At 44.7% G+C, this 10,636-nt stretch overlaps 2 protein-coding genes across 3 annotated transcripts; both read left to right on the top strand.

Moving 5' to 3' along the window:
• Positions 1-1,593: 1,593 nt before the first annotated feature.
• On the top strand, positions 1,594-2,834 carry LOC123059966 (Bowman-Birk type trypsin inhibitor). The gene is made up of 3 exons (XM_044482527.1): positions 1,594-1,796; positions 1,967-2,215; positions 2,291-2,834. The coding sequence occupies exons 1-3, from the start codon at positions 1,694-1,696 to the stop codon at positions 2,584-2,586; spliced, it is 648 nt and encodes a 215-aa protein (XP_044338462.1). The 5' UTR covers positions 1,594-1,693; the 3' UTR covers positions 2,587-2,834.
• Positions 2,835-4,699: 1,865 nt separating this feature from the next.
• On the top strand, positions 4,700-7,535 carry LOC123059964 (protein FAR1-RELATED SEQUENCE 7). Of its 2 annotated transcripts, XR_006427671.1 has the most exons (5): positions 4,700-5,073; positions 5,612-5,873; positions 5,964-6,654; positions 6,847-7,303; positions 7,400-7,535. XR_006427671.1 is itself a non-coding variant. In XM_044482524.1 (4 exons), exons 1-4 carry the CDS (start codon positions 4,700-4,702, stop codon positions 7,152-7,154), a joined length of 1,635 nt encoding a protein of 544 aa, XP_044338459.1. In that variant the 3' UTR covers positions 7,155-7,535. The 2 variants fall into 2 exon arrangements, 1 of the variants encoding a protein (XP_044338459.1); XM_044482524.1 differs by having other exon boundaries at positions 6,847-7,535.
• Positions 7,536-10,636: the final 3,101 nt, after the last annotated feature.

Below are 10,636 nucleotides of genomic sequence, written 5' to 3'. Positions count from 1 at the left end.
CTTACATACCAAAAGGATCCTGTAGTGTTCCACAAATTTGGAGTACTCAAATGGGTTGCGCGTAAATTTACTTGGTTCCAAACATGTTTCTGAAGAAATATAGTGTTCCAATCTGATCTCGAAATGACTTGGTACGTTTTAACCCAGTTTCAACCAAGTTTCGTGTGCAACATTTGCACATAAATTGATGTACTGCAATTATTTTCGTAAAGCAAGTGGCCTTATAAACCAAAAAGAGAAAGTACAGTATGTATTTCTTTTTTTAGAGTATTGTCATCGTTGGCTAATCCACTAGCGAGTCCGTTCATATCCAAATGGAATCGCCGTGTGGACATCGATGATGTGACAAGATCCGTTTTCGCCGCCGAGCGATTCTGACTCATTGACTGATCTATAGGTTAACTAGAGTGTCTAGTTGCCCTTCCAAAAGAAAAGTACATAATGTCTTGTTGCAATTGATGCATCGGGTTAAACACTCTCAAGTAGTGTGCTAATCCATCGGTTAAGGAGAGCTTGTACGATCATCATCTATTTACGTGTGCAGACCACGTGATGGCTTCATGCCCCCAACGCATGCACGCGGAATCGTGATTCCCTCCACGCGTGTGCACCCTTTTGAAAGTAAGGGCATATTCAACGCAGACTCGAGAACTTCTCGTATCCACTCGAACCGAGCGATCCGGACCCTGCAAGCCATTCAATGGTGTCTAGAATATAATGTACCGTAGTAATCCACTTGACCCCTTGCAATTTAGAACGGACGGCTGTGATTGCACGAAGTGATTAAGTTGCAGTACTCGGTTATACATCTACTCTATTGGGCCCGATTTGACTACTAAAAGCATCTCCAACAGAAGCGCTATATAAGCGACGCGCGGTATAAAAATTGCTTTCAGTGCGCGAGGACCTGATTTGAAGTCTCCAGCAGCCGCCCAAAAAGCGCGCGCACGGTATAACTAATGCAGCATGCGCATTAAAAAGGCATCGCATGCAGCATATTTAGTGCGTCCGGTCGCGCGCGCTGCAAACTCTGGGATGATGCAGATGGGACCGCTTGATTGGGACCGCTGGACTCGCGCGCACTGCATATTTTACAACGCTTGTTGGAGTAAAGGTCTTCTAGCGTCCTAAAAAAAATTACTTGCGCGTTGTAAACCTATTTTTTAAACGCCACGCATTGGACGGCTGTTGGAGATGCTCTAAAATGCGTCTTATTATCCAGTTTGGAAGCTAGTTGTAGTATGAGAATCTAGCATCATTCCAAGTGGACTATGGAATCTATCGAGCTCGCCGGTGACCAGTCCGCGTGTTTGCCGCCTGTCGACCCTAAGCCACCTGCTAATTTTAGGTTAACTAAAGCCTAGTTACAAGTGATCTCTGATAGATTAGTCAGAAGCATCGCAATATGCATCAGTTTAATTATTATGCAAGCACGCATGCATGCATCGAGTCAAAAGTAGTCCACAACGTATGCTTCGTTATTCGTGCACGACATGTGATACCATGACTCAATGCGTGCACGGTGCCGGGGGTCCCTGGGTATATGTACATTAAGATAACTGAACCCAGCAGCCCGTTGCAGAAATAGCAACGGCAAGATCGATCTTCATCTAAACCTAGCGCGCGCGGCTATAAATACGGACCGGCACCGCTAAGTTTCATTCACTAGGAGCTAGCTAATCGACCTGCAGCCATGAAGAGAACCATTGCTGCCGTCCTGCTAGTGCTTTCCCTCGGGGCCCTCGTCGCTGCCATCGCCGACGACCATGTAGACACCATTCGTCTTCCGAGCAACGGTAACTGTCACGCTATTTGATTAGATAAACTATATGTACATTGTTTTACTGCCAGAATTGTGAAGAGAGAGCAAGTGCTTTTGCTAGCTACTCCCTCCGTAAAGAAATATGTGAGGGTCTAGATCACTAATTAAAGTAGTGATGAACGTGATATATATGTACGAATCCAGGTCTTGCTGATGAAGTAGCGACGGCGGCTACGGAGAAGAAGAGGCCGTGGAAGTGCTGCGACAGCCCGTTGTGCAGCAGGTCCATCCCGCCGCGGTGCCGCTGCATGGACGCGGTGGAGCAGTGCGACGAGGCCTGCACCCGGTGCGAGGCGTCCCAGTCCGACCCTTCCAAGCGGATGTGCAACGACCGGTACCATGGCTGGCCCGGGCCAAACTGCACCGAGCCCGACGCCGACGACATCCCAAGTGGTACTGGTACCACGCATCCTCGAAGACTTGGCATCTCCATGTACTAGTAATATCTAACGGTGTGCGCGCGTGCAGGTCCAGGAGTTTCTGGTCCGCCGGTCGTTGGTCAGGAAGCGACGGCGGTGATGGCAACGGAGACGTCTGTTAGCGAGGAGAGCGCCGCCGTCGGCGAGGAGAAGCCGAGGCCATGGAAATGCTGTGACCACCCCCTGTGCACGAGGTCTTCCCCGCCTACCTGCTTCTGCCACGACAAGGTGAAGAAGTGCGCCAAGACCTGCAAGAAGTGCCTCAAGGACGAGTCGGGCTCTTCCCTCCGCGTGTGCGGCGACCGGTACTTCGGCTGGGCCGGGCCCAGGTGCCACGAGATCTAGCCTGGCCGCCGCCGTCCGCCGCGGATGTCCATGCACGCTCAGCTCTATCTCTGCACCGGGTGATGGTGAACGAATAAAGTGAGACGGCCGGCCGGTCAGTGGCCTGGTGTACCGAGTCACGGAGTTCTGTATCGCACTGTAGTAGGTGCGCACGTACGTGTAGTTTTGTTCCGGGTTGTCGTTGTAGCGCTAGTAGTGTTTAGTTGCATGGTCTCAACATCGATGAATAAGATAAGTTGTGTTGATCAGACAGTCGTGCCATCTTTGTTGATGCTGGATAGTTCAAGTTTGAGGTGGTCAAGTGATACATGTACTACCTCTGTACTGTGCCAAAATATAAGATGATTTTACAGTGCAAAAACGTCTTGTATTTTGGTACAAAAGAGTACCACAAGTGGTTGGTTTCGTGGGTGTGCATGCATGACCGGTTGATGTTGGAGAAGAACTTAGGGGGGCTGTTTTGAAAGTTCAGAGACTAGTGTGTAATCTTTCTATCTTTCTGATGATGTTTGTAATTTGTACTCTGTCGCACCGCTTTGGCCTTCTGGAGATGCCATCTCAATATGTATAAATTAAACACGTGTCCCCAAAATCTATGCGGATTTTTAACACGTTTCATATTCTAATTTACAATACTATGTGAGAAAAAAAAGAGTTCTGAGGATTTGCGAAAAAGTCTTACATACCAAAAGGATCATGTACTGTTCCACAAATTTAGAGTATTTGAATGGGTTGCATGTGAGCACGGTTGGCGATGTATGATGGTGTCGCTCTTGCCGGCGTTGTGTTTCTCCATTTGTGTTGTGTTTGCTTCGCCCTTGGCATTTTTGTATGCCATCTCATGTTTTAGACCTGGTTTAGATAGGTGTGGTGTCTCCTTTGTAAAGGTTTTTTGTATTGTTTGTTCTCTAATAAACTGAGCAGTTTCACCCACCGGCTTCTTCTTCTGTTGCAATGTAATCTTAGCAGCTCTCTTGCTAATGTTTTTCTTTAAAAAAAATCTGAAGATTTATGAAAAAAAAGGTCTTACATACCAAAAGGGTCCTGTAGTGTTCTACAAATTTGGAGTACTCAAATGGGTTGCGCGTAAGTTTAATTGGGTCCAAACATGTTTCTGAAGAAATATAGTGTTCCAGTCTGATCTCAAAGTGACTTGGTACGTTCTAACCCAGTTTCAGCCAAGTTTCGTGTGCAACATTTGCACATAAAGAGATGTAGTGCAATTATTTTCGTAAAGCAAGTGGCGGTATAAGCCAAAAGGAGAAAGTATCATATTTCCTTTTTTAGAGTATTGTCGTCGTTGGCTAATCCACTAGTGACTTCGTGCTTATCCAAATGGAATCGTCCTGTGGAGATCGATGACGTAACCAGATCCGTTTTTGCCGCCGACCGATTCTGAATCTTTGACCGATTTATAGGTTAATTACAGTGTGCCGCCGACCGATTTTTCAGCCTATTCATCGGGTGATGTTTGTAATTTGTACTGTCACACCGCTTTGGCCTTCTGGACCCCTCCCCTACTTTAATAAAAAAGCATGGTAGTTACAAGTGAAGTGATGATCACCCATATCTGTTTGCCTCCATCTATAGCCCGGCGGGAAGCGCCATGCGTTGCCCTCGTGCCCTCTGGTGATTCGCCTGACACGGCTATATATAGACTGCCCGAGCCCAAGAAGCATCCTCACCAAGTACACAAGCTAGCTCTGATGGGAGAGTGGCGTTGTAGAGGACGGGCGCGTACGCTCCTGGTATGTGGACGAATGGAAGGAGCGACTCAGTTTTTGTCCGGTGGTATTAATGAGGTGTGCATATTAACTGCCTTGGCTGTACTGTTGGCGTATACGTATCGGAGATGCTCCTGTGTCGTTAACGCCGTAGTCCAGCAACCTGTGCTGAAGGTACATAAAAGTTAACAATGGTGCATAACAGATGCATATAAAAGTTCCGTCTAATATAACAACGTGCACCGGACAGAAAAAGTAATAAATAACAACACGGGCCCACGGCCAGCTTCATAACTCCCCGCCCACCGCCCCATCCGCCCTCCCCTTCCTCCTCCTCCCGCACGCCCTTTCGGTCGAGTTGTCAGTAGCGGCACCGACCAAATCAACGGATGATGGCGACTGCAGAGGTCAACGGCGTCGGGCTGGAGTTCCTTTCAGATCCGGTGGACAGGTATGCTTCCCACTCCTTATTTTCCAAAGTTCGTAATGATACACGCGCTGCGAGGAAAGCTTACGGATCCACGTTTTTGTTGCGCAAGTTCCCCCTGCCGGATCTTGGATCCGACCATCTGATCACGACCGGTGAGCCTACTTCTGCACAGACTGAGTCAACCACTGAATCGAGCATGGGGGATGTTGGCGACCCATCTATCATAATGGAGTTGGCTTTGAAGCCCGCTGGAGAAGCACTGAGCTTGGCACCGGTCGATCCGCAGCCATCTACAGGAAAAGAAGGTGCTGATGTCCCCGGATGGACAAGAAGGTATGATCGTTCGGGCCTGTACATGCTTACCTCCTACAAGAAAGTAGATGTCGAGAATTAGCAATTAACCTGAATGGTGTGCTCTTGACAAAACTGAATTCTTCCACTGAAAAGCATAGTTACATTTTGACTGAATAAATATTACAGAAAGATGCATATGAGCCCATTTCGTAACTGTAAAAGTAAAAATTGCACTTCCATGCTTGTCCTCTTTTAAGAATGTATAACTCTGAAAAGAGTGGTGGTGTTGCTGCTGCACCTTTGGTGTCAAACAGTATTCCATCGACTTTGAGATGCAAAAATGTGTATTTCTGCTGTAGATACTTGCTTGCTGCTTATACAAATTTACTTCCTGTATAAAATGTAGCACCATTTGCAATTGTTTTCGCTCGTTCGCACCTCCAAATCTAGCATTTGAACAAAAAAACATCGCAGTGGAGATGCATATGCATGCAGATCATTCGTAATTAATGAATTCTGTATATAAAATTAAGAACATCCATTAACAAATAGAAGTAATACTTTCTTCACTGTGCAGGGTCAGGATTGGGCAAGCCCCCGAGCGTGTTCCTTGTGCTGGGAGGGTGTGTGCCCTCGAAAAAACACTAAGAGGATATGCAGAAAACAAAGGTGATACAGTTGTGGTTCCAGTGGTTGGATATAATTTCGATTCGTTGGGAGAAGCATACGACTTCTACAATCTATACTCTTGGGAAATCGGTTTCGGTATAAGATACGGCAAAAGCCGTCTAAATGTTGAGAGAACCAAGTGTATGCAGGAAATAGTTTGTGGATGTTCAGTAAGTACCAAATGAATTCAGCTACAGATTGTTGCCACGATTTTCTGGATATCCACTAACACCGTGTATGATACTTTTTTGGATTTTCAGGGCAAACCAAAGAGAGGGAATACACGGACCTGCCGCTGCGAGTGCCCTGCAATGATTCGTTTGCTTCGATCCAATGACAATGGCTTGTATATAAGTGAGCACCGGCCATCGCACAACCACGCTTTGACAGATAAGTGTGGCGAAAAGGTATACTGGCCTTCACATAAGCATATTGATCTATATACAAGAGACCTTGTGAAGCAGCTTAGAGAAAACAATATTAGCATTGGGAAAGTTCATAACATACTTGGTAGTTTCTTTGGATCAATGAATAATCAGCCTTTCACAAAAAGGGCTTTGAGGGGACTCTGTGGTGAAATCAGCCGAGACCAAGCAGACGATGACGTCCGAAAAACTATGGATGTCTTTGCAGAATTGGGTTCAAAAGATGCTGGCTTGTATTACAGAGTTCAACCTGACAGTGATAGCCGGATAAGGAATTTACTTTGGTCAACAGGTGCAAGCAGGATGCAGTACCACTATTTTGGAGATGCAATAACATTTGACACAACATATAGAACAAACCTATATGATATACCATTCAGACTTTTTGTTGGAGTAAACAACCACTTCCAAAGCATTATCTTTGGTGGTGTTCTTGTCAGGGATGAGACATCAGAAACTTTCGAGTGGGTGTTCAATGAATTCATCCGCATGATGGGTGGCAAGCATCCCCAGACCATACTTACAGGTAGATGCACCAAAAACTATCAAAATTTAAACCATCTCATAGTACTCCATAAGCACATACAAATGCTGGCATGGTAGATATACTTAAGAGGTACAACAGCCAGAAAACGATACTTACTGATTGGTAATCATGTCATTACTGCTGGAAGACCAAATCATACAATAAGTAACATCTACCTGTTTGCCTGAATAGATCAATGCTGGGCTATGGAGCTGGCAATAGAGAAAACAATGCCCGAAACCACACACCGGTGGTGCAAGTGGCACATACTTAAGAAGGCAAAAGAGAAACTTGGTACATACTACACAAAGCGAAGCAACTTCAGAGCAGAATTCCATAAAATTGTCAATCACATGTTGACAGAAGATGAATTTGAAAATGCATGGAGAGAGCTGCTTGATAAATACAGTTTACAAAAAACCCGTACATGGCAAGCATATATGAAGTACGTCAGAAGTGGGCAAAACCATAATTCTGGGGCAAATTTTGTGCAAAGATGACAAGCACACAGCGAAGTGAAAGCGCAAACCACATGCTCAAGGGATACGTGCCAGCAAGCTGCCCCATGCACTTATTCGTTCGGCAATACATGAGACTTCTTTTCAACCGAGAAGCAAATGAAAATTATGAAGAAAGGCGAACAAAAATAGTGAGTTACAGCATGACCACCTTTAATTTTCTTTTTTTGTGCCAACATGAGAAATTACGATACATATATAGTAACAACAAAAATTTGTACGTACAGACATCAACAACTATGAAGGTCAACACGCCATTGGAGTTCCATGCTAGCAAAATCTACACTCGAGCAATGTTTGAGAAATTTGGTGAAATCTTGTATGAAGCAGGGCAGTACTGGGTAGAAGAAGTCGAAAAAGGATCAAAATACTATGTACACCGCTACAATCCAGAGAGACATGACAAGTGGTGCAGAGTGTTGTACATAGTGCATTTCATGTCTGAGAGTCAGGAACTCTCATGTGAGTGCGGTAACTTTGAACATACCGGATTGCTATGCTGTCATTCAGTTAAGGTACCAACACATAATCTTCATATACTTACAACAATGTTAGATAGCATACTTATTCGCAAAGGAAAAATGCACTGACCAATTAGACAATTTATTGCAGGTTCTTGATTTCTTGGGGATAGACAGAATTCCAGCAAGGCATATACTCAAAAGGTGGATAGTAGATGCAAGAGATGTTCTTCCAGTTCACTTGGCACACCTTCAAAAAGACAGGATTTCAGCTAACTCCATAACTTTCAGACATTCGAATCTTTATACACATGCTTTAGAGGTGGTAAAACTGGGCGATGCAAATCCAATTGCATATGATTGTGCAATGGAACTTCTCAGGGCAGCAATGGACAAGTTAACTCCTTTAGCTATTGAGCATGATGGCCTCGGTTTGGAACAGAGAATTCAATTACACAACAATAAAGGTACAGAATTGTCTCTCTTAGAAGGAGCACAACATCCATGCATGAGCGATGCTGACGGGAGTGGCATCAGAAATTTCATTGGGTTATCAGCTCCAGAACGCAAAAGGAAAGCTGGCCGACCAACAAACAGTAGAGACAAGCCGCCATATGACGACAGAGGTGCAAAGAGTAAGAAAATGAAGGCAGCATCACAGCTTGATACAACTGCTGGATGCAGTACAAGCAAAAGAACAAGGTTCTGCAGCATATGCCGTGAACCTGGGCACAAAAGCACAACTTGTCCGCAAAGAGGGGATACGCCCCAGAAAAAAAGAAAGGAACCAAAATGCTCGATATGCGGAGTCGGAGGACATCGAAAGAACACGTGCAACAATCCTAACATTGTGTTGCATGTTGCGGAGCAAGCTATTCCTGAACATGGCATCTCATCATGAAGATTCATTCAATCATCGAAGCATTCAGGAAAGTTGAACTGCAATTGCTCTGTTCTCCACCTGGCCCCTCTGAAGTCATTGTCATACCCATAGCATCTGTAGTTTCAACTTTTCTTCCCGTGCGTACTTAATGGTCAATGCCAGTGTGCTTCTGTAGCTTATATGTACTGCTTTGCATGTACTATATTTACCATCTAGAACTTATTTTGAAAACTTGGTTCCATGCTGCATGCTAAACAATATGGTGACAAATTTGCATGCATTGGGTTCATAAAAGTTGTCAGCGAAAATTTCAGGGTAGTAATGCTTAAAAAATGTGTTGTATTTTTGGTGTGCTAGCCAACCAAACCGGCACCGACAGCACAGTGCAGATATTCACTCCCTTTTCCCGCCCATCGTCCAACAGAGCTAATTTGAATTTTGAATCATTTGGGGCGCCCACGCATCAAGTCCTCTACTTAATGCCCTTCCTCTGGCAGGCCAGGATCAAATGCAACGCTAGTTAAAACCAGCAACGCCTGCGCTTGCACATCCATTCCTTCCCACATATGGTTGCCTCCTCTAGGTTGTGTACCGCTGAATCTCCCTGGGGGCAAGATGTCTTCTCACATTTCAGGCCATAGCTATTTTGTGGACGCAACATCGGGATCGAACTCTCCCCATGCTCCGGTCGGCGATGATCATGCCGAAGCTGACGCTGATGCAGACCAAGCAGAAAGTTGGGTAGAAGGACAACTCAGCGAGGTACGTTCTCCATATAGGCAAGTCGCTTCTGCGTTTTGTAGATCTAGGATATATACTTATAGCCTTGTCACCCGGGTCTCTTGTATGCAGCACTCGGTGAACGGCAGAGCCGACGGACCCTGTGAAAGTGCAGACGAAGGTGAGGCCGATGGCGAATTCAAAGTTCAATCAAAGTTAGTCGCCGTGGAAGGAGTAGGCGATTACGATCCAGATGATCATTTCATAGTCGCCGATGATGAGACAGATCCACTACAAGCTGGAAGCTACTCGGAGTCTGCAAACAACTGGGAGGCTCACCGGTGGGAGGAAGATGATGCTGAAGTGAGAGCTGTCAAGCGAGCAAGAAACGATTAGTAGAAACCCTAAGTAGATCTGAAAATCTGTAATCTAGGCGCATCTAGCTAGGTAGCTCTCAATAAATTACCATGCACGCGTTATGTTCCCCCTGACCGATGACCTGAAGTGTTCCATGATCGTGCTTGTACCCAAAAAAAACTAAGTCATAGCATGTTCTTCTGGGCGTGCATCTTCAGTACGAAAAGAAAAATAGGAAACTGCCTTCTACTTGTTTGTTGATTGATTGGAAAACAAGAAATACATACCTTTTTACCATCCATGCAAAAAAAAAAAAACCGCCCCAACTGCACGACCATGGAAAAATACGTAGCTTAATTTATCATGTTCTGGATGCGGTCCAAAAATGAACCATGCAGTAGAACTAAGGTACATACATCATCAACGAGGAACTACATGCGGCGGTGGGCCGGGGGGGGGGGGGGGGGGGGGGGGGGTTACGAATAGTAGTAAAACATGAAGCAAAAATTAACGATACTGCGTGAATTACATCACAAATGAAATAAATAATTAAATAAATTTTCCTTGGAATGCATATTATTCATTGATTGGAGCTGCCCTTGTGAGTGCGGTACACGGGAATCTATCGGGTGCACCTGTACTTGTGATGCTACCGGTACACCGGTATCCTATATAAAAAGTTGGAAAAATGTGAAAAAAAAACTAGCACATTAACGCAACATCAATGTATGTTGTCAGAAAAAAACATATAAAAACTTGATTTTTTTGATATATAAATATGAAAATTTTTAACATCAGTGTGATAATGGGCCAAAAAAGCCAAGTTATGTTTACGTACTATGCAGTGTCGAATTTTTCATTTTTGTTTTTCAAGCTATGTTCAAAATTTTGAATCAAAATTTTATGACAACCTAAATTGATGTTGTGTGAGTGTGCTAAATTTTTTTCTAAAATTTTTAAACGTTTAAGAAAGCACAATATGAGTTCGGTGCACCGGTGCACCGGTGCACCAGTATAATGTTTGAAATGCATTGCGATTGAAA

Source organism: Triticum aestivum, chromosome 3A (assembly GCF_018294505.1).
Source record: "Triticum aestivum cultivar Chinese Spring chromosome 3A, IWGSC CS RefSeq v2.1, whole genome shotgun sequence".
Lineage (NCBI taxonomy): Eukaryota > Viridiplantae > Streptophyta > Magnoliopsida > Poales > Poaceae > Triticum > Triticum aestivum.
The sequence above is the reverse complement of the archived record's forward strand: the minus strand, read 5'-3'. Positions and strand labels throughout refer to the sequence as shown.

What these genes read in the sequence shown, in the direction of transcription:
- LOC123059964 (XM_044482524.1), top strand. Translation starts at nt 4,700, where the DNA reads ATGATGGCGACTGCAGAGGTCAACGGCGTCGGGCTGGAGTTCCTTTCA. An exon ending in AAATAGTTTGTGGATGTTCA is followed by an intron (nt 5,874 to 5,963) that starts GTAAGTACCAAA and finishes TTGGATTTTCAG; the next exon opens with GGCAAACCAAAGAGAGGGAA. An exon ending in TCCCCAGACCATACTTACAG is followed by an intron (nt 6,655 to 6,846) that starts GTAGATGCACCA and finishes TTGCCTGAATAG; the next exon opens with ATCAATGCTGGGCTATGGAG.
- LOC123059966 (XM_044482527.1), top strand. Translation starts at nt 1,694, where the DNA reads ATGAAGAGAACCATTGCTGCCGTCCTGCTAGTGCTTTCCCTCGGGGCC. An exon ending in CATTCGTCTTCCGAGCAACG is followed by an intron (nt 1,797 to 1,966) that starts GTAACTGTCACG and finishes GTACGAATCCAG; the next exon opens with GTCTTGCTGATGAAGTAGCG. An exon ending in CGCCGACGACATCCCAAGTG is followed by an intron (nt 2,216 to 2,290) that starts GTACTGGTACCA and finishes GCGCGCGTGCAG; the next exon opens with GTCCAGGAGTTTCTGGTCCG.